The sequence below is a fragment of the Mustela lutreola genome, chromosome 6, assembly GCF_030435805.1.
Source record: "Mustela lutreola isolate mMusLut2 chromosome 6, mMusLut2.pri, whole genome shotgun sequence".
NCBI classification, from domain to species: Eukaryota; Metazoa; Chordata; class Mammalia; order Carnivora; family Mustelidae; genus Mustela; species Mustela lutreola.
The window spans coordinates 83,602,898-83,626,621 of NC_081295.1; the positions used below are offsets into that span (position 1 = coordinate 83,602,898).

A 23,724-nucleotide genomic window follows, 5' to 3' on the forward strand; every position below is an offset into this window, starting at 1 on the left:
AAGGCAGAGGCTTAACTCACTGAGCCACCCAGGTGCCCCTTCTTGAATTATTTAAATCAAAAGGACTTTTAATGTGTTCTAACTTTACTATTTCTTTTCTTTTTGCCAGTCTGTTCACATTTTCACAATACATCTATATATCATATACTGAGTTTTCAAATAATGTTTAAGGAAAGGATAATATCTGTCTAAAATGCCTGGTAATATCCAGCTTTTTCTGTTGGTACTTAAAACAGTTTAATTTTTTAGAAAAGCATCTTTAATACTGTGCTCTGAATTTGTTTACTACTTGTTTAAATGTCTGTCTTTCACTTTCTGAGTTATATTTGTAGGGTACTATTCAGATTCTAAATCTTAATATACAGTCAATTTCTAACCTGAAAGGTACCTGCTTTTTTAAAAATTTATTCAGAAGTTCATTTCAGTGTTTAAAACTCAGTAGTAGGGACACCTACTACTGGGTGGCTCAGTTGGTTGGATGTCTGCCTTCGGCTTAGCTAATGATCCCTCAGTCTAGGGATCGAGTCCCACATTGGGCTCCTTGCTCAGCAGGGAGCCTGCTTCTCCCTCTGCCTGCTGTTCCACCTGCTTGTGTGCAGCTCGCCTTCTCTCTTGCTCTTTGACAAATGAATAAAATATTTTTAAAAAATTAAAATTAAAAAAAAAACTCAATAGTAATCAATTGAAAGTTAGCCTCAACACTAAACTTGCTGAGGCTAAGGATAGCAACCATTATAATTTTAGTGTATTGGGAGACTTTATTTGTCAAGAGAGACAAGGAAGGACAGGATATCTGTCCTATCCTTTAAAGTGAAAGAAAAACTTTTTAATTGCTCTTGCTTATAACTGAGCTTTTATTTTTTTTTTTTTTAAGATTTTATTTCTTTATGAGAGAGAAAGAGCATACACGCACAGGTTGGGGGAAGGGCAGAGGGAGAGAGAGAATCTTAAGCAGACTCCTTACTCAGCAGGGAGCCTGACATGGGGCTTGATCCCAGAACCCTGAGAGCATGAGAACCCAGAACACTTGAGAAATCAAGTGTTAGAATGCTAATTCACAGAGCCACCCAGGCGCCCCTTGCTCATACCTGACCTTTTAAAAATAGTTGCTAAAAACTCTCAATAGTGCTTCCGGTTAAAATAATTTTATTTATTCCAGGTTGACTTCCTCTTGTGGAAGGAATACCACTGTAGTCTAGTGCCAAGTAGCGGATAGATAGATGTATGGATGGAAGTCCATACAGGGTTTTTTGAGATCTTTGTAGGTATTCTTTTCTTGTCTGTTTATTGGAATTTGTGAGAGCCAACAGGAAAAATACTCAGGATATTTTGGATAGATATGAATGGCTATTGTGGAATTAAAATTAGAATTCAGCTTCTAATTGATCATCAGGTTTAGAGAATTTAGAATGAAAGTTTGTCTGACATTACATGTAGATGACTTTTAAAAACCAAGTATGGTCCTTATTTATTATTCATGGGGATTCTATGTATCAGAAAATGTAACTTTTAGATCAATGATCAGTCTTATTTTGAAATTATTTAAATAATTATTTCATCATAAAATGACATTTTTCTGGATACATAATGGAACTTACATTTATTTTCTTCTTAAGAAAATACTGTTGAGATAAAATTAGTTCTGAATTAAAATTTCTTTGTATTTGATGACTCCATTGGTGAAAGTTTTAAAAACTCTTCTACAAACAGTCCATTTTGTTAATTTTTTTATAGGTGCCACATAGTTGATTTTCATAAGTCAACTGGTCCTTTGGGTACACATCCTCGTTTATTTGAATGGATATTGAACTATTATTCTTCAGACCGAGAAGGGAGTCCAAAAGTAATGTGTACATCTAAACCTCCAATCTATCTTCAGCATCAAGGTTGGTATAACTCATAGATAATAAGGATAGCTTATACCTTTACAGGAAAACTAATTGACTTTTGCTCTTTTAAGACTGAGGTAATAGGGAAGAGGAGAGTATTGTGACATTAGTCTGTTTTTCAGAGCTACATTGTCCTTATGATTGATACCTTCCTGGGTATTGAAGGGTGCTATCCATTTTATTATTTCAGGGCCAACCGGTTCGCTCTTCTGTCTTGTTCATCCCTTACTTTTTTAGGTCTTCACCTAAGACTTCAATGTGGCCTTCCTTGATCACCTTATTTGAAATTCCATCTTGTTATCCACCCCTTACCGCTGGCATTTTCTGTTTCTCTTCCCTGCTTTATTTTTTTGCTTCTAACATAATAATATGCTTATTTATTTACTTTGTTTATATTCCTTCCTTTTAGAGTGAAAACTCCATGAAGGCAGGAATGTTTGTTTTATTTACTTCTGTATAGCTAACTGCTTGGAATAGTACCTGGCACATGGACACTTGATAAATTTTGTTGAATGGATGATTTGAATCAACAGAAATAGGAGAAGTAAATGTTGGGAGTTTCATCATTTAGGAATACAAGCTGTAAAAGTTAAGCCCTTTCCATTGAAATTCTAGTATATATAAATTTACTTTTATTAACCTTTTGGATTCATGAGAGTTTTTGTTCTGGGGTAGGTAATTTTCAAATGCTTTCTTGTGAGATAATTTGGATAAGAAAGGTCAAGGGATTAGGAAAGAAAAACTAAAATAATATGGGACAGTAGACACAGAGTTTTTTGTAATGAAACTTAAGAAAAATTGAGCAAATGAAAACTGAAGGCTAGGAAATAGAACTAAAACTATTGTGTCTTCAGAGAGAGAGTACGTGTTAGAGGGACTGACTATTTCTATTCTAAACACACGTGTGCACATACTGCAGAGAATATATATACTGTATGTGTATGTTCAGTAACATGTCTATATGTATAGCAATAGATAGGACACACACATATATAGCTGTTTTTGTTTTTGTTTTTTAATTTTTTGATAGGTCATAGTCGCACAGTTGTTGGAATTGAAGAGAGAAAAAACCGAACATTATGTTTACTAATATTTGATCCTGGATGTCCTTCTCGAGAAATGCAGAAACTGTTAAAGCAAGATATGGAGGCTAGCAATCTCAAGCAACTTCGGAAATTTGTGGGAAATTTAAAACATAAGCAATACCAGATAGTGGCAGTAGAGGGTGTCCTTTCTTCAGAGGAGAAAGTTGTAAGTATCTACGTATTTGATTATGTGAAGCTTGAATAAGTTGAACTTACAAGTTTAAGATTAAAGTTAAAAGATTAAAGTTAAAATCAGTGTTACCCCTTTGTATTTCATTCTTCATTATTTTGGTTTTATATCATTTAGTTTCTGGAGTGGACATCTTTAAATTTCAAATGCTACCTAATGACTTTCAAATACTTGACTCGGCTTCATAAAAATGTTTAATCTTATATAATGTAATTGATAATGCCAGGCAAATGATGAAAAATGACAACATATGTGGTAAGAAAGCCTAACTCAATCCCAGGAGACCTAATGCATATTGGTCTTAATAATTATGGTTTATGAAGTATGATTCTAATAATTATTGTGGCTCTATCTTACACATCTGCAGTTACTGGATAACAACACAGTTCTAGAATTTAACTTCATACAGTTGCCTCTTTATCCTTTACAGTTAAGTGGTGACTGGTACATTCAGAAGAATTTCTAGGTATAGAAAACCCTCCACTTGGTATAAACTGAAGTTATGTAATGTCATATCAATTCTAGAAAATACAGTTCTCAGTATCTTAAGAAATTTCCCTACCAGACTACTCCACATGATCTGTTTCCCTCTGAGAAGAAAAGAGTGGATTAGAGAGGAGTGTTTATGAAAAGTAATAGGATTACAAGAAAAAGCACTAAAATTACTTGAAATGAGAGAGGGAACTAGAGTTCATCTTTTCAGCCTTATAACTTGTACTATAAAGGTAAAGATTGTTTCAGAAGTTCTTCAGTTAATTAAATCTTAAAGGTTTCTTTCTTGTGACATAAATGCCAAAATCACATTCATTTTTGCACCCTATCATTACTTTGGCTGCATAAAGTTAAAGAGTAATTTTATTTATTTATTTATTTATTTATTTATTACTTTTAAAAAGACTTATATTTTTATTTTATTTTTTAAAAGATTTTATTTTTTCAAGAGAGCATGTGTGCACACATAAGCAGGGGAGAGAGAGGAAGAAGTAAAGTAGGCTCCCTGTTGGGCAGGGAGCCCCAAGTAGGGATCCCAGGATCCTGGGATCATGACCCAAGTGAAAGGCTGTTGCTTAACTGACTGAGCTGCCCAGGTGCCCCTATATTTTTATTTTATTTTATTTTTAAAGATTTTATTTATTTATTTGTCAAAGAGAGGGCACAAGCCAGAGGAGCGGCAAGCAGAGGGAGAAGCAGGCTCCCCACTGAGCAAGGAGGCTAATATGGGACTTGATCCCAGAACCCTGAGATCATCCATGACCTGTGCCAAAGGCATAGGCTTAACCAACTGAGCCACCCAAGCGTCCCTGTATTTTTATTGTAATTCCAGTGTTGTTAACATCCAATATTATATTGGTTTCAGGTATACAATGTAGTGATTCAGCAATTCTATTCATTACTCAGTTAAGTGTACTCTTATCCCCTTCACCTAGTTCACCCATCCCTGAACCCACCTCCCCTCTGGTAGCTGTCTGTTCTCTATAATTAAGAGTCTGCTTTTGTTTGTTAGAGATTAGTTTTAGTAAGTTATAAATGTTCATCAGCAGAGCATAGGTGAGATTAAATATTATCATGGAGCCTAGCTGAACATTTTAGTTGTTAACTTTCTGGTTTTGGAAACTGAGACATTGGTGTTAGTAGAATACTAAAAATGTAATATGCTACTATACTTTTTTTTTTTTTTTTTTTTTTTTTTTTGAGTCATGGAGGATAGCTGTGTCTTTAACCAAAAGAATCAGGACTTGCCTGACTGTATAATACCGCCAGATAGAGAAGAAATAACAATATGATTAGTGATTATAATTGTAATCTTAATAAAGTAATACTTTATAATGCTTGCTTTATATTAGGCACCATCCTAAGCATTTTACACAGATATTAACTAATCTAATCTACCCCATAGTGTAGGCACTGTTATTCCCATTTTACAAATGAGGATACCTAAGCTCAAAAAGTTGTTATAGTTCTAAAGTCATGCAGCTGCTAAGTTACATGAGGCAGGATTCCAGTTCAGTTCTACATTCCATTTCTACATTCAGCATCCTCTATATTGCTTCTTCTGGGAGGATACAAAGTTTCATCGTTTCATGTTTGCTAAGTAAGCTTATATGTGAACAATACACTTTTATTTTTAATTTTTTTTTAATTTTTTTTTAATTTTATTTTTTATTTTATTTTTTTTTAAGATTTTTTTTTTTTTAATTTATTTAGTCAGAGAGAGAGAGCGAGAGCGAGCACAGGCAGACAGAGTGGCAGGCAGAGTCAGAGGGAGAAGCAGGCTCCCCGTGGAGCAAGGAGCCCGATGTGGGACTCGATCCCAGGACGCCGGGATCATGACCTGAGCCGAAGGGAGCTGCTTAACCAACTGAGCCACCCAGGCGTCCCTACACTTTTATTTTTTATTGGAAAGATAGGACAGTATATTTTGAAAAACGAAAAATCATCAGTTAATATTGTTTTCATATATTGCTTTCAAGCTCAGGGTTTTGTTTTATCCTTTTTTTTTTTTTTTAATCACCATGTCTTATAGTTATTCTGCCATTTTTAACAGTGCTTTTATACATTATAGGAATCAGCAATTACTGATGTATTGACTGATCTGCATATCACCAGATAGAAACTTGCGTCTGTAACTAAGGGCACATTAATGACTTTACTTTTTATTTCAGGGGGGTGGTTTTCTTATATCTCATTTTAAAATATCTTTTTCCTCCTAAGTGATAACTATAATTTTAATTGTAGGAATTTCAGAACAAATTTGGTATTTTAAAGTATCGTAAACATGTAGATATTTATAACTGCATTTTATGTTTTGTTCCTCATATTTGGAGTTAATTAATTATATTTTAATAATCATGCAGCTCTTACTCAAGGAGAGGAATCGGGTTTCACAAAATTATTTTCATCCTGGCAGCTGTCCTATAATTACCATAATACATTTCTACCATAAATATATTTTGAGTATCTAAGAATTCCAAACTGTTACAGATTTTGGACCACTTGTTTAGGTGAAAGGATTTATGCTGGAATGTATCTCCTAATACAGTTCAGTTGTAATGGATACAAACCTATTTAATAGCCATTCTCCTCAATTCTTTTCATGTGTTGACATGTTGTAGTTAAATTGTATCACTGCATTTTTTGTTTTCCATTATGTAATCCTTGTACTCAACTTGATTTAACTTTGTTTTAAATTAGCTTGGCATAATGTGTCTTGACTTGTAAACGCAAGTTGTGAAAATGGAAGAAATGTTTAAAAGTCTTTTAGGGGCACGTGGGTACCTCCCACAGCGAAGCATCTGCCTTTAGCTCAGATCATGATCTCAGGGTCCTAGGATCCAGCCACCCTCCCCTCCCCTTCCTCAGGCTCCCTGCTCAGTGGGGAGTCTGCTTGTTCCCCTCCCTCTTCCCCCTTCTTGTGCACGCCCTCTCTCTCTCTCTCTAAGTCTTTAAAAGTGAAAATTTTAAGGCCATAATGAAGGAAATAATTTTCTTAAAGGTTCTCTGTTCACAGCCCTCTCTCTCCTCTGTGTTTATACATGTCTCTTTCTGACTGTGAGCCATCGTTTTTTACTTTGACTCATTATTCCTTAAAACATAGAATTTTCTTTTTACTTTTTTCTGTTTTGTCTTCACCTGGTATTTTGTTTAATTTCTTTTTTTTTTCTTTTTTGGTTTGGCTTTAAAAATGTTTACTTCTGGGGTGCCTCGGTGGCTCAGTTAAGCATCTTACTCAATCTCATGCAGGTCTTGATCTCAGGGTCCAAAGTTCAAGACCCACATCATGCTCCACTCTGGGTGAGGAGTCTACTTTAAAAAAATAGTCTATTTCTAATTTTCTTAAATTTGAAGTTGTAATTTTTCTTAAGGAATTTTCATTATCTTCAAAAAAATTTTTAGATTTTATTTTTTATATTAGATAATTAATATAAATTCTAAATAATGGACTTCTTAAAATTAACAGTTCTTTAAAATTCCTTTTCAAGGCCAGGAGACAAGCTTCTCAAGTCTTCACAGCTGAGAAGATTCCTTGAAGAATTAAGCATTTCAATGATCATGGAATTTTACTTTATTTTCCAAATTCAGATATTGAAGTCCCTAATACAGCTATGAACATGAATTCTTTAAATACTCAACTTACTCAACTTATAATTTAATGTCTAAAACATCTAAATCATACCTCAAGTACCTCACTGTTTAGTAACTATTTCAATAAACTATTTTGTTTGCATTATGAGTTCTGTGTTTCCTCATATCCTCATATGTGTTAGAAACTGGTTTCGTTTAGTAGTCCTATGTAATATTTATTGGGTCCTTCTGTTAGGTATCCTAGTATTTTTCCATTTTTAATTAGTGTACTCTTCAATTCTGTGAGACAGATCCTGTTAGTCCTAGAAGGAAGCTGAAGCTCTGCAAAGTTTATAATTCACCCAAGGAAATGATTGTAATCGAGGGTATGAACCCAGGCTGTCTTACTTCCAAGCTCTTACATTTGAGCATTCTGCTTTCTTTTGTTATAAAATGTATATAATGAAATTCCCTCCTCATCACTGAGAAATTACCTTAATAGTTAACAGGTATAGTTCTAAAAAGAGGGATTTGCTTTTGTTAAATATTTATACTCTTACCCATGCAGTTGTGAATTAGAACCTATGTTTCACATATCCTGTAGGAAACAAACTTTCAGATTCATGTTGGATGTGTCAAGTAAGGTTGCAAGCAGGAATCCTACTTTGGCCAATTTGAGCAGAAGGGAATTCATTGAAAGATCATCAGAAGCTCAGAGAATACACAGGTAACTAAGAAACTGTTCTGGAACAAAGGTAATTCTGGAGGCTAGAATGTGATCTGATTTATAGTGGAACTATTGGGTTAGGAGCCAAGTAAATTGTCTCTGTTCAAAATTCAGATTCTAGGACACCTGGGTGGCTCAGTGGGTTAAAGCCTCTGCCTTTGGCTCAGGTCATGATCCCAGGGTCCTGGGATCAAGCCCCACATCGGGCTCTCTGCTCAGCAGGGAGCCTGCTTCTCCTCCCTCTCTGCCTGCCTCTCTGCCTAATTGTGATCTGTCTGTCAAATAAATAAATAAATCTTTTTAAAAAAATTCAGATTCTAGAAAGGCCACATCTGATTGGCATGAGACTATGCCATGGGATAGAGGCAGTTTCTTGAAAGGAAATTAGGGTAGATAAGGAAATGGATATTATACAACAACAAAAAGCAACATGATGAAAAAAGAACATACTTGAATAAGGTTTTATAAATATTAGCTACTCCATTGAATAGTAAAAGCTGTACTCCCAAGAGTGAATAATACTGCCCATTGGAAAATTGTGGAAATCATCTTTCCTAATACTCTATCTCAGACAGTAACCTATGTTATCTCGTTTCTACTTTAGATCTACTTTACAGATTTCTACTTTATCTTGTTTTGTGCCATCATTACCTTTTATCTAGATAATATAATAATCTCCTAACTGGTCTCCCTGTCTTGATCCTGTGTCTGTCAGTCTTCCACACATAGGCCAAATGTTTTGAAATTTTGTGACTTCCTAGTTGAGCCTTCATTGCTTCATTACTGGATAAAGTCCAGACATTCCACACAACCTGGGCCCTGCTTACCTCTTCAGGCTCATCTCTCACCACCCTCAAAGTTCTACTCCTTCCAGCCTAAAGTCCTTTGCCAAAAAACAGTTGATGCTGCCTCTGACCCATCTCCCCATAGTTCTCTACCTCTTGGAAATGCTTTCTGCAAGGCTCATGTCTAGATTAAATGCACCCTCTAAGTATTTGATAGCAGTCTTTTTCAAGGTATAGATAGATCAGGATCTGAGAATTGCCAGTCCGTGACAAGATAATTACAGAAATCAAAATTGCTGTGATAACTTTATTTCATAAAATAGTGGCATTGGATGAGAACTTTTATTTTTAAACTGGTCTGCCACAGACTTTGGGAAACACTGTTCTATGGTACCCTGTGACATTTATATCACAATACCTGCTAAGTTGCAAACTGTTCTGATTTTCTATTTCTCTTTTCATATTTCCCTCCTTGAATGGATTCAAGAGCAATGCCTACTTTTTAATAGTAGTTTCAGAGTGCCTGACACAAGAGGCCTTTAAAAAAACCTTTTTTAATGAATGGAAATAATAACTAGTTTTAGAGAAACAGTAGTAGAAAAATAGTGGTCTGAAGTCTTTAGATATTCCAGCTAGCCATCTCTGTGCAGATAATTTTTCCCTAATCAGATCAAACCAATTTCTGTAGGATAAAGGAGTCAGACTTTACTTTTTTTTCTTTTTAGTTTTATTTTTTTTTATTTTAATTTTTTATTTTTTATAAACATATATTTTTATCCCCAGGGGTTCTTTTTAGTTTTATTTATGTATTTGTCAGAGAGAACACAAGCAGGGGGAGCTGCTGGCAGAGGGAGAAACAGGCTGCTGCAGAGCAAAGAGCCAGATGCAGGATTGGATTCCAGGATTGAGAACATTTTTTTAAGAAGTAACAAGGAGGGACACTGGGTGGCTCAGTTGTTAAACATCTGCCTTCGGCTCAGGTCATGATCCCAGGGTCCTGGGATCGTGGCCCGCATCCAGTGTCCGGCTCCCCACTTGGCGGCAAGCCTGCTTCTCTCCCTCTGCCTTCTCCCCCTAGTTGTACTCATTCTCTCTGTCAAATAAATAAAATCTTTAAAAAAAAAAAAAAAAAAAAGTGACGAAAGTGTCAAAATTTTGAGTGCTCGTAGTCTCTGAGCAGGTGATAGAATTATAATCCTCTCCCCAGCAAAAACAAAAAACAAGCCCTCCCACACACATACATACACAGTATTTGTGTACAGCTTCCCAGACTGGTTAAAAATACATGCTCTGATTGAGGGACTATCAATAATTTTTGTCCCAGTACCTGCTGACAAATATTCAAGTCCCTGTGGATTGCATCTTTCCATGTTTGCCATATTAGAAATTAAACCTAAGACCTTTTTTTTTTTTAATTTAAGAATGCTCATTATTCTATTAGCTGTAGCCAACAGAACAGGAATGTGTTATTTAGCCTCTGAAAATTCCATTGAACATCTTTCTAGAGGTACATATTAGTAGTTGAACATATGAAATTCCAAACTGGAAATTTTCAAGGAATAACATTTTGTACATGAATAGATGCCAATTTTATGTAATTCTGTACTATATACTATATATGTAAAATCAAGGGTCCACACACAGTATATGTGTACCAGTCTCACACAAGGCTGGGCTGATACTATTCTTGGTCAGAATCATCGTCCTCATCTTCATCTTCTTCAGTTTCTCCCATTTCTTCAACAGGAAGAGCAGCTGCTTCCCTCGCGGCTCGGAAAGCCTGCTCTTCTTCCACGCTAGGATCATCCATTTCTGTAATTTCGGCCCCGCTGGGGTATTCTTGGTAAACTGGTGGTAGAGCTGGGGGCGTGTAGTTGTCCGGACTATATTTATGACCCCAGCCTATGTAGAAATTTTCAAACTTTCTATAAAATTTGAAAAGAAAGTTGATCATTATATCATTTTTCAGTAAGAAAAATTGATCCTTCTCTTCTGTAGAAGTTGATCACTCTCCGTGTTATGGTCCCATAATTTCAAAACATTACATTTTAAGTGCTAGGGATGAAATAGCCCTCAATGATTATATTAATACAGGACACACTACTGTGATCCAAACCATTTAAGCTGGCTAAGAGGTGGGCCAAACTGTCACCAGGTACGCTACACCTAGACCACCATCTTTAATCATTTAATTGCTATTTTCAGAAAAAACAAAACAACTAATTTAAACAGTTACTCTTCAGCATTAGGAAGAACTAAAATGTAAGCCTGTGTGTGGTTTTTTGGGCCCACATATAAAACAGTTGTCAGGCTTTACCTGGAAGGTGTCACAGGAAAACGGCTGTCACTGCTCCATACTTGATGCCCAGCCAGTCAGTGCACTGTCTCTAAGGAAGGTTCTAGTCAAGGACTCTGACCCACCCAGCCTGCCATGCTCTTCGCATAGCTGAGTTCCTGGCGCATCTGCCTTCATTCTAGGTCTCTCGGAGGCCTTCAGCAGAGGTCTTCAGGTGCCTCTGCCAACGCCTCCTTATGGAGTTTCAGAAGGGGGATACCTTAAAGACACTTCTCCCTACTCTCAGTACTCAGTGCTTTTTCACTTCTAGCCCTTCCCCCTACCCTCTGCCAGCTTCCTGGACCCTCCAGGCCATAAAACTGCAGAAGCCTGATATTTGGGGACTCCTCAGTGAGATGACCTTCCATCAGTGTGCCATTCCAGGAAGGAAAATGGGACAGGAGCAGTCAGAGTTTTTTCCTCCTTATAATGTCACAGTAAATTACCAAAAGCACAACTCACGTTTGGCTTGTGGCTATAATGGCAACTCTCACATTTGGCAGCTCAGCTCTCTTTCCAGCTTAGCTGAGCTTCTGACACTGGGTTCTTAGATGAGAAATGGAAGCATAAGACAAATGAAAGTGTATGTTCTGGGTGAAGGGTAAAAGGACATCAAGTATCCTCTTGATCCTAATTCTCTTAGAAGTGATAGCTTAAATAATACATACTTTAAATTACTTTTTATTAAGATAGCCAAGAAAAATTATGTGAGATTCAAACTAAACACTGCATAGAACTACCTCCATTAATCCTAGAAAATGAGTAAGTCTATTGCTCAAATAATCAGAATAAAAACCATATTAGGACAGAAGTCTGAATTACTCTAGTGTTCTAAATTTGATGCTTCACTATGTAATATAAATGTTGTTTGACTGAATCTTACAGCACACACATCTGACATGCCAAGATGAGTTACCCGCCTTCCTCCTTCCTTAGCATTCCTGGCACCAGACTTGGCTCCAAAAACACATCACTGGAAAACTGGTCCAGTGAGAAAACAGCTTATCTGATTGTGGTGACATAGGTTCCCTGGGAGTGGTCAACTTGGCAACAGGAAGAAGCTCGACCTAGGCAGTGACATTTTACCCACTGTGGAATCTGGGGACTTTATCATCTGCCTCCAGCCTCTTGCTCTCTCTTTATCTTAGCCCCATTTCCTAAGCTGTGAAATGGGGGACATCTCTCCCTAGAGCAGTGATAAGAACTCACGGAGAAGATGTAAGTACAAGTGCTGAACATGATTTCTGGCTCATGGGCTGGTCCTTCCTAGGTATCTCTCCCCCAACCCCTTCATCTGGGTAGACTGCCCATACTCTCTTTTCCCCTCCCATCCTGGTCTGGGATCTCACTCCAGGTTATTGTGAGTGGCTGCCCTGAACAACCACCCAGGGCAGCCTTGTCTCTTACTCCGGGACTACTCTAACTGCCTCACCCAGGCTGTGCTTCACCTGGGGAAGCAGGTGAGGGAGGGGAAAAAGGAAAAACAAAAACAAAAACAAAAAACAGAACAGAACAACATTCCAGTGATAATTATAATTTCCAGCACTTATATAATCCTGATAATGGCTTTGTATACTTACTTGCCATTGGAAAAGGCATATGCTCCAGGCCAAAGGTTGGATCTAAGGATGGCAATAGCATATTGAGGAATGAGAGTTGAGGACAGCCGTGTTGTCCAAGGTGGCATATTCTGGATTTCTGCAAACCAAAGAGAAATTCAAAAGCTTAACTCGTGTATAGACAAGGATATACTATGTATCAGACTTCTTTTTACAAGTCTTAAAACACACAAATTTGACATATAAAGAAAAAAATCAAGCTTAACATAAAGTCAGAAGGATAATTTATGAACCCTGTGGAACAACAAAATTTGATTATTTATATGCATGTATGTGTGCATGGGTGTGTCCATCTGTGCAACAGAAAAGTTTTATTAAGGGAGAGGAGAACTATGTGGTAGAGAGCATATTATTTCATGACCAAATAAAAGATCAAATTATTATTATAAAAGAGAACAAAGATTACAAGCAAAACTGCTCCAAAACTGAATAGGAAGAAACAAGACTAGGAGGACAAGAGAGGACTTAAAAAACCCACAATACCTATGTGGTTAAAAAAACCACATAACTAGGGGCGCCTGGGTGGCTCAGTGGGTTAAAGTCTCTGCCTTCGGCTCAGGTCATGATCCCAGAGTCCTGGGATCAAGCCCCGCATGGGCTCTCTGCTCAGCAGGGAGCCTGCTTCCCTTCCTCTCTCTCTGCCTACTTGTGATCTGTCAAATAAATAAATAAATAAATCTTTAAAAAAAAAAAAAAAACCACATAACTATGTTACGTGTTTATGGCTTTAGACTATGGTCTGCAGAATGCAAGACAAGAATGATACACAAGACAGCTGTCAGCATTTCCAATAAGAGCTGCAGCCAATTTACTTTTCCTCCTGGCATCTGAGAAAGTTGCTAATGAGGCCAGCTATATTCTCATTCCCCACTCTCCCAAAACACATGAAGGGGAAAGCGGATGAAATTTTGGCTCCTGTTCACTTTTAATAGGTTTCTGACTCATTTATTAACCATATAATATATATATGCATAAAAACTATAATATATATGTATGCTATATATAGTATAGCATATGTACATGAAAAATACACTACAGTATATATACTAAATATATTATATACACATCATATCTATATATGTATATATATGTATTATATACACATATCTATAGATATGTTATTGCTACTAATAATAGTACCTTACATATCTATAGATATGTATGGATATGATGTATATGTGATGTGTATATGATGTGTATATGATGTGTGTATATATATGTACATATATATACATATATAGATATGATGTGTATATAATATACATATATTACATAGTTTGTGTAAAATTACCTAAATCTTCAGAGATTGGTGTCAAAAGAGGAGGCCCCACTTCCTGTTCCATATACTCAGGCTCTTCTTTTTCTTCTTCTTTTTCTTCATCTTCCTCTTCCTCCTCCTCCTCACTTTTTTGAATGGGATTGAACCAATTACAGCGACCCTGGAAATGAGTATTGCAAGATTTAATAATCCAATGAGGACCTTAAAATATTAGACTATTTATTTGGATTAAAGCAATTATCTTCAGGAGGTCCTACTGTATGGCAATTTCATCAATCACTTATGCATTCAACATCCCAAGTACGAGGTTTTTGATCTAGCTTATTTTGAGCAAAAAATGGTATAATTTATTTCATAAATTTGCCAACTTCCTAAAGTTACAGAACAGTTATATTTTGAAATCAGCAAAACCTTAGTAGAAAAAAATAATGCACTTTATTAATTTGTAACAAATAATTTATGGGAAAGTGGTAAGGTACTATTATTAGTAGCAATAACAAATTTTTAAATGTGATAATAAAGTTAGTTTTGGGGTTATTTCTCTTTTGAGTAACCCTCACCCAGAGACATAGAAGAGTCCCTCTTCCGTAGATCAAAGTGTAATGATTTTCTAACTGCAGATGTGGCAGGATAGCGGGTGATTAAGAGGATCCATTCTGCCCATTCACATGTGACTCTGTTTCCTATTAGCTACATTCCCTTTTTCACGCTTTCTAAGCTTTCTGCCTCGATTTCCCCATCTGTAAAATCAAGATAATATTAGTCTTCCATGCAGTTGTGAGGATTACATGAGATAATACCGATTCAATTAAGTGCTATTAAGAGCACCTGGCAGAAGGGGTGCAAAATAAATGCTATACGGCACTACTTGTTTTCATTTTTGTTATAATAGTTTATTTTTCTTGGTATAAAAGCTTCATGTATTATAGAAATAGAATAAAAGAACTGTTCCCAAAATAGGAATGCACCTATGTAGAGTTAACATATAAAATGCAATTTCACGACACACATTAATCTAAATCCTCACATAACTTGGTCAAATTCTCCATAGAAATATTTATTTTATTTCTTTTTGGAAATAAACATTTGTTCAAAGATCCCAGATGTCCATGACTTGGCAATTTCATAGTCCTCTGCACTTTTATTTGATTTTTCAATGGTTTCTTTGTCTAGGATCTGAAGAACTTTGTTTTGTATATATCTGTGCATTGTAGAGAGAATTTAAGAAAAATTTGCTGATTGGCTGATAGATTGAGAACTGAAAAACCCCTACCTGAGGGAGAATGTGTTGCACATGATGAACCCAATTGGAAAGGGATTCCACGAGATCGATCACTTGGATGCCTTCAAAATCTGGGTTTTCTTCAAAGCTATCTCGCCGGCCTTCTACCTCCTCCTCCTCCTCTCCTTCCTCTTCACCAAACTGATAGAATCCCAGAGGGCTGACGTGGGTCCCTGCTGAAATTCTGGCAATTTGTGCTCGTAAGTAATTGCTCTCATTTCCTGGGAAAGGTGGGTAGCTTACAATGGGAGTCTCTAAACGCCCAGTGAAAAATTTCTTGATCTTTCTTGCAGTAACAATTTGTGCAGGTGTAACTGGTGGTAACTTCACCCATGTTCCTCCTGGTTCATTGCACACAAAATACACGTATTTGTTGGCCCCCGTTCTATTTTCCTCTTTTGGTATAACCTGTGGGGTCTTGTAAAATGTCCTTGGTAATTCATCTTCATCATTTTCCTCAGCGTCGCTGTCTCCATCATCCCTCTCTTCAGTTACATCTTCGTCTTCTACGTCTTCTTCATCTTCTCCCTCACGGAATTCTACTTCAGCGACAATATAATTCATTTCTAGACCCAAGATCTTGCCCCAGAAGCGGCATCTTTGGATTGGATGGGTGTCAGTAAGCTGCTTGAGGGCAAGAAATATGAGATAAGTCTCATCTGTGCCCAAACCAACTCCAGCTTGTTCGAAATAAAAAGCTGACTCCATTACATTTGGGAGAGAGTTTTCTGCCTAGGGATAGAAACACTGTGGTTAATGTTAGAAACTGCTTGCTTCCTTTTTCCTTTTTCAACATCTTGGTATTAGCTCTACGTCTCTCCATGATGTCTTTGACATTTCTTGAAAGGTTTAGATCTAATAATTCCTGTATTCCAATTTTTCTCTCATTACCCAAAAATGTAACTTCTACCATTGTGTCTTATACTTACCAATATAATAGTTGCCTTGTTGTATGTGTGTATCTTAAGGATAATTTAATAGCTATTATGAATAATAAAAATTGAACATCTTTTTATAAAAAATATTTAAGTGGTCATAGTAAAATATAATCTAACTCCCTATACATACTTAAAGAAGGTATATATATATGTTTGTACATACTACCATAGTTTTTGTAGTAATAAATATTATGTACATATGATAAAATACAGGAGGAATAAAAATCAATATGGCCCTCTATATAGGGTAATTTATAGGATAAAAGGAAGATATAATAAAATAAGTGCTCATACATTACTTCTCTTGAAAACATAATTTAATCAGGTGTTTGCCCCTACTTATAATAAATGCTTTTGGATTTACCATAAGGAAGAAAATAAAAAATGTTTCTATAAGGGAAATAGAAGTAAAAAAGCAAAGTCTCAAGTGAACGCTAAGAAAACATCTGTGAGAAAGTAGAGATTAACCTTAAGTAGGATAGGGATCACTTACAAATTTTAGATAAATTTAGACAAATTTTAGACCTTGAAGGTAGAGAAACTGAGAGCACTTTGCTGTTCTTAAAAGTGATCTGCTCTTGTTGATATTATAATGTTGGTGTCAAAATAAGCACGATGACTGTTTACAATTCTCATCTCTTTTGTGTTTGGCATTTGTTGCACTCCTCAGTATGTTTTTTCCTTTTTCTTTTTTCTTTTCTGTTTTTTACTTGACTGTAGTGGACACACAACGTTACATTTGTTTCAGGTGTACCCATAGTGATTGGACAAATTTATACATGTGCTGTGCTCACCACAGGTGTAGCTACCATCTGTCACCATATGACAGCATTACAGTATCATTGACTGTATTCCCTATGCTGTGTCTTTCATTTCTGTGGCATTCATTTCAAAACTGGAAGCCTGTATCTCCCACTCCCCTTCACCATTTTGCCCTTTCCCCCTTTCTAGAAGCATTTTGGTGCTTCTAGACTTTGAAGGGAAGGGAGATGTCTAATTCTAACCAGGAGTCCATGATCAGGTTTCCCAGCCTGTTTTGTATCCAGTCCCAAGACTGGAAGCAGCAGCCTGCCAGACCCAGAGAGCTTCTACCCTCAAAGAGGAAGATGATCCTGGAAACAAGGCTGCTCCACGTCTGAGGTGTTACTAAATTGAAAAAAACAAAAACTCAACAGTTTTTAAACTATCTTCTATTTGATTATATATATATTTTAACTTGCCACAATGGTAGAAAAATCTTTTGCTGCAATGATTCTGATGATTTTTTTGTTCTATCTTTTTTATAAAAGGAAAAGAAATATACACCCTTCGAATTATGTGACTTTGTGAAGGTTTCTTCACAATATCACCTGCTTCTTCTGAGTACTCTGTATCCCACTGTGTCAGGTTGGTCTCCCCACAAAGGTTGTGGAGCCCTAGAGATTAACCTGCTGTCTAGATCCTTACCCTCCTATGTTTTTCTTGACTGAACTTTACGCTGGTTTCTGAAAATATCTTACACCAAACATCAAATTTGCAAGTATACAGACAGATTTTAAGTAGTCTTAGTGGTAACACAACATGGAAGCTCAGTAGATGTATAGTATAAATCACTCGGTAGTATAAATTACAAGCATGCGGGCATTCAGGAAACAATACTTGATGCTATTTTTAAAATATTTGGAGCAAAAATTCCTGTGGTACAACTAATTTTATTCTTTCATGATAGCTTTCTATCTCTGACACCAACTTTCTCTGTAAATATTTTCAACACTTTGTCTGTAGTGATTAAAAGAAATATTTTATCCCTCTCCTCTTGTATGATAGCCCATTGATGTAATATGCACAATATCAAGACGTAATATGAGGAAGTCACCTTGGAAAAGAATCCAAATAACATTAGAGATACTTCCAGTTGCTCTAGTTAATTAAAGGGGCAGATAGGCAACTTGTTTTAAAGCCCAGCTTTAAACTATCTGACGTTAATTCATTCATTCAATAAATATTTAATAAGAAACAGCTTTAGAACCACATCTATACCAGGTACTTTGGAGAGTATAAAAGATAAAGGAATCATTTCCTCTGATATCAAGGAGCTCAACCCCACATACATATAACAAACAACCAAGTCTATGAAATATTAAACGCAATGGGAAAAAATAAGAAATTCTAAACAAGGAAACGAATGGTGCAAAATGAGGTTGCAAACACTATTTAGGAAACTATATAAGATAGTTCATAAGAATTTCACTCATCTCAAATAAAACCCTAGAATCAAACTATTCAAATTGATAGCCATGACTTACTATTTCATCTTCCAGTTCTTGGTCGACTCCTTCCAAATTTCCCTGGAGAAAAAGAGCCTTTTGCTTCTCTGCTGTTTCATATATTGGAAGCATCTCATTCTCATTTTGGAGTGTATCTAATTTTTTCCTAAAATGTGCCATCTTCACATCTTGGCTGATACTTTCAATGATGTCCACAGCATTTTCAGGACGCTCATCTAAGACCTTAGTTAGCATATCAGAAAGATGATCATATCTACCAGAAAAGAGAAAATTCCAGATAATATCCATGTCAAACAGCTTTTGAAGAAGCATTACATGCAGACTCAATTAGTTGGTTTCTAGGAAACTTCAACAACTCAAAGCCTTCAGAAATTTTAAGTGGAGAAATACAGTAACTGCATCACTGCCACAAAGAACCTACCCTAGAACTTCCCTTAGGAAATGCCTCCAATGTGATATGAATATTTAACTTACTAAAAAAAAAATACTACAGCAACTAGATTTCTTGATTTGCTCCAATAAAGGCCATACATGCCATTAAATGGAGAGCTCCAAGTCCAAATTTTCATTTTATTTTTCAGATTTTAATATAGTGTCTGCATTTGCTTTATTTATAGTTCTTCCAGCAAGATATTGTCAGTATTTTTTAAGAATTCCAAACCTGAAAATGCCTCTGTATCAAAATATAAAATATAATTATTAGATTTAATGCATAGTTATAGCTTTTAAGTTGGAAGTTTTAATAATTTGTTTTAATAGAATGGCAGAAAAAGAGGAAGTAATTCTTTCTGTAGACTTTTTATTCAACAGAGTAAAACCAATATCAGATCTTGTATTTTAATAAAAGACTTTTAATTACAACAAAAAATATTTTTCATGGCTGTCAAATAAGATATGCATATAAGAGTGTTAAAGTCATCTGTTACTGAGCAGGGTTTTTTTGTTGTTGTTTTTTGTTTTTGTTTTTGTTTTTACTGAGCAGTTTTTAAAGGCAGGCTGTGAAGTACTTAAAAGATCATAGCGAATATTCTAGAATATATTAATTTTTGACCTCAGAGACTTAGTATTTGGAAAAAAATGAAATTTAGATATTTAAGTAATATCAGTTACAAAATAATTCAGTGAATAAAATTCTTCTGTTTTCATATTTTGTGTTCAGTTTTAAATTGTTAGTGAACTCTCAAGTATTTATAATGAGCTTCTCTGGGATTTTAACACAATTTATAAATTCATGCTTATTATCTAACCCAGAGAATTATGACAATAAGTTTATATGACAAATTCAAGTAGAATCCACTACTGAGTATAAATCACATCATTGAAGCTTAGTAAACTGTAGTTTAAAACAGGACTTTAGAAATAATTTTTTGAATTGTCAATCTCGGGTTTTGTGGAAGATTTCTAACATTAAATACTAGTTTTAACATTAAAACTAATTATTGTATGAAAATTATTGTGACCAATTCTAATTTGCCCCAGACTGAGGGTTTTTTAAGAATGCAGAACACCCAGTGCTCAAATCAGGACAGTTCTGGGTGCCTGAGATAGTGGATCACCCCCACACTGGTCTCGGGCGGGGATGGGGGAGAGCTCAAAATCAAGCCAGACAAGCACCAGGATGCCCAGACGAGACGCCATGAACTCCCTATCACTAGCAGACAATTGCTTTTTATAAGCACCTTGGAGAGATGCTGGGACTTCACTATCTTCATGATCTCTTTTAAACCCAAGATTCTGTAATTCCTAGGTTTTATTTCTGCATGTCAAGGGTCTTTAAAGAAGTTAAAAGAATCCCCACCAAAGACTTTTGAGTTCTGTGTTGCAAACAGTTATTAAGCCACTAACTCTCCTACTCATGCAGACTTTTCAAATTCATTCACCCACAGAAACACACTCTCACACAAAGATACACCCTCTTTTCCTTGCCTACTGCCCCCTCCTTTTTCCCTTTAAGACTTACAGATTTAAGCCAGACTTGCTGCTGGTCTTCAGCAGGTAGGCCTTAGCACTCTGGATGGCAATCTCAAGCGGGCTGGGGGCCCCTTCAGAGACCCCAGACTCAGTGTGATCCAGTTCATAGTTACTGTTTGAGTCCTCCTCCTGAAAGATGTTAAATCTCAGCTCTTTTTGTTTAGAGTTGTTATTGCTCACATCTTCTGGTCCATACAGGTGACGTTCGGTTTGCTGAGACTGTTGAAAGATGTCTCCCTCTGATTGGCATGTTTGAGGAGCAGTCGATTTTCCTTGATCAGATGATTGTTCCAAACGGTGGGAGTGAGGTGTCTCAGCTTTGGGATTCACATCAGTGGTTCTGTCTGACTGCCACGGGGCCGCAAGCTGCTGTCGGGCCTGAGCCAGCGTAGAAGGAATGAAAGAAGCCTCCGGGGCAGGGGAAGGTGGAGATGGTGCACCTGGTCCCGTGACGTCATCCAGAGGAGGGCTGGCTCTAGACTGCGGGCTCTGCGGAGGGCCACTTCTCGGTTGGGGTCCAGTTTCCAGCCACTGCTCGGGTTCCAGGGGCTCAGATAACCCAGACTCGGGATCTTGGGAAGAAGCTGCTATTTCTTCCCATGGCCGCCTTGCTTCCCCCAGTTCCTGATTTTCTTTGTCTTGCTTCGGGGATGTCAAATTTTCCATGGAAGGAGTCAAGAAAAACGAAGTTCTGGATGAAGGGGGAATGCAGATATAGAAAGGCAGGGTAGCCGCTTTGCTGAGGTCGGCTAGGAGATTTCTGGGCACTAGCGGCTCCGCAAGTTGCAGCGTCCTATCTCCATAGCAACCCCAGGCAAGGTCTCCTCGAAGAGAAATTACGCACCTCTGTTGCCAGGATTCTAGGGAGGAGACCAAGAGAAATGAAAACCCTAGGTTTGTGATTTGGTGAAGCCTCTTGCTCCTTTTCCTGCCGCAGCCAATCGGACCTGCAGTTGACCAGTCTTGGTTGGAAACCTGAGAACTGGTCCGGCGCCGCGGATACAAAATAACAAAGGAGGAGGAGCGGCGGGAACTGCGATCTAGCGCGGGAGAACATTCAGGGTCTGATAGAGTGATTCACGTTGCGCGGAAAGGGGTGATTCAGGCATTAGTAGAGAAATAATGCATTTACAGAGTGAGCGAGTGAGTGAATGAGTGAGCGAATGTGGTGTGTGTGTGTGTGTGTGTGTGTGTGTGTGTGTGGTGCGACAGAAAGAGACAGACACCGACAGACCTTGGAAATCCCGAGATGCAGGTGCGAATGAGAAGCCAGTGTGCAGAGCAGGAATGTCCAAGACTCACACTTAGAAGGCAAAGATGTCTTATCTGCGCCATCCAAACTCGAGAGGCTTTTGGAGGATAAACAAGGAAGTCCTGATTTTTATTCTTCCCCCTCTTATGGAAGATGCCAGATGAGTAGGCAGCATTATTAGCTTGAAAGTGAAGGCAATGTAGGAGGTTGTGTTACATAAATAATACAGCTCATGGGTTACCTGTTTTCTAATGATTGAAATTCAAATGAACTCTAAAACTATTTTGGCATGATATAATCCCTCTATGATGATGTAAGTGTGAATTCATAATTCTGCAATATTTTAAGGTCATGACTATGACTTAATGCAGATTTTTCAGTCTCCAACTTGAAGAAGGTATAAAGGATGGGACATAAATGGTCTGGACTATAAACAATATTCGTTAGTCTTTAATGTTCATTTGTTCTGTATCTCTCTTTTTAAATAAATGATTACTGGGTTTTTGATATTATACATTGATGTAACTTCCAATTAGTAAGATGTTGGTCATTACTTCTAACATCATGGAAGAACATAATCCTTAGCTCTTGCCCACTCCCAGTTTGGTGGGAGAATTTCAGAGCTCTTCCATCAATCTGTGCACCCTTACCCTTCACGAAATATATGTGTCTGTGCACACAAAATGTTTCATATAATTTCTGCTGGTTCAGGAACTCCTTGAAGTCAAACTCTTCAGATTAGAATCCTTGGAATAGACTCAAAAATGAAAGAAAAACTAGAGTGATATATTAGGGGAGAAGGGCAACTGAAAAGAATGACCTAAGAAAATGTCCATTAGTTTTCCTGCTTTATTTCCAGCCCAAACAGCTATCTAGACTCTGACTCTAGTAATCCTAAAGTTGCTCCTCGTTCTTAGAATAACTATCAAAGCTCCTGGCCCACTTACCTCTCCATTTTCATCTAGAGCTGCTCTCCCTTCTGGTCGGCAACCTAGTCACCCTGATTTTTCTCTCATTCACTGAAATGTTCCATATTCCTTACCTCAGCACAATTGCACATCCTATTTCTTTTGCCTGAAAAGTTTTCCCCTGTTCCACATCAGTGCCAGAGCAGAGAAAGGCTTTACTGTCAAAGCTAAATATCTTCTGAAGTTTCTGGAGCTTCCTCATGGAATGTCTCAGACCCTTTAGAAATCATTGCAAAATGCTGAGTGACCATTACCTGGGTGGTATCCTTATAACATTAAGCTATAGAGAGGACACAAAGTTTTACAATGAAAAAAATTCCAATAGTAATGATCAAAATGCTGATTCCAAATTGGAGGATTGACCTAAACCAGGAAGCAATTCCTGAGGGCAGCCAGCTAAAAAGAATCAGTGGACACTGCATTCAGCCACTTGGATTGCACCTGGATTTTATCTAGTTCTGTTTCTACTTGGTCAGAGCTGTTTGCCCAGGTACAACAAGAGGTGTTTTCCTCAGAGCAAACCCCACATTGTTTAGCTCAGAGTGAAACAAGAACAATTCCATTAATGAATAAAACTCACACAAGGGAGTCCAAAGATTTTTCTTGGATGCCTATTGCTGTAGCAACAGATTTAGTGATAGCCCTCAGGACTTCAGAGAGATTTCTGATGGGGCTTCTCTCCAGTTTGGTTGGAAGGTCTAAAGGTCTGCTTGTATATTCATTTATGGCAGCATCTACCCAAGGAAAAGTAATCTTCCAAACCCGGTAGCTTTGCTGGGGTTGACACCAGTAGTCACTTATCACCCTTGACTCTGTGAAGCCAGTGTCACACTGGAGTCTCTGAAGTAAATTTAAAGGTGATGCCCAGTGCTACGTTTCTGATTGATTATACAAATGAAATGGGTGTGACCAATAATCCAGTTGCACAACCTTTACTTTGACAGGGACTTAAACAGCATGTTCCCCGGATGTCCTTTTGCCAAACACTAATAAAAATATACCCTGAGGAAGCACTCATTATTGAGTCATTATACCTTGTAGTTCAGTCAATAAGGTGGACATGTTTTAATAGGGA

General features: G+C 37.1%; 2 protein-coding genes across 5 annotated transcripts in view; one reads left to right on the top strand and one right to left on the bottom strand.

Moving 5' to 3' along the window:
- The window catches only part of ZUP1 (zinc finger containing ubiquitin peptidase 1), a 28,579-nt gene extending 20,460 nt beyond the window's left edge, over positions 1–8,119 (top strand). For 2 of the 3 annotated variants that reach the window (XM_059177755.1, XM_059177757.1), the window contains 3 exons: positions 1,735–1,886; positions 2,920–3,140; positions 7,145–7,389. In XM_059177755.1, coding sequence (XP_059033738.1) covers positions 1,735–1,886; positions 2,920–3,140; positions 7,145–7,192 — 421 coding nt within the window. In that variant the 3' untranslated portion in view covers positions 7,193–7,389. Of the gene's footprint in view, positions 1–1,734; positions 1,887–2,919; positions 3,141–7,144; positions 7,390–7,830 lie in introns of those variants that run through there. The other variant, XM_059177756.1, reaches the window with a different exon arrangement.
- A 1,405-nt stretch (positions 8,120–9,524) lies between these two features.
- Positions 9,525–21,416, bottom strand: RSPH4A (radial spoke head component 4A). 2 transcript variants are annotated; one of them, XM_059177753.1, is made up of 6 exons: positions 20,419–21,412; positions 18,477–18,711; positions 15,245–15,985; positions 13,984–14,131; positions 12,654–12,771; positions 9,525–10,663 (listed from the first exon to the last, which is right to left on the bottom strand). In XM_059177753.1, the coding sequence occupies exons 1-6, from the start codon at positions 21,093–21,095 to the stop codon at positions 10,420–10,422; spliced, it is 2,163 nt and encodes a 720-aa protein (XP_059033736.1). In that variant the 5' UTR covers positions 21,096–21,412; the 3' UTR covers positions 9,525–10,419. The 2 variants fall into 2 exon arrangements, with proteins under 2 accessions (XP_059033736.1, XP_059033737.1); XM_059177754.1 differs by lacking the exon at positions 13,984–14,131 and having other exon boundaries at positions 10,490–10,663; positions 20,419–21,416.
- Between the last annotated feature and the right edge of the window lie 2,308 nt (positions 21,417–23,724).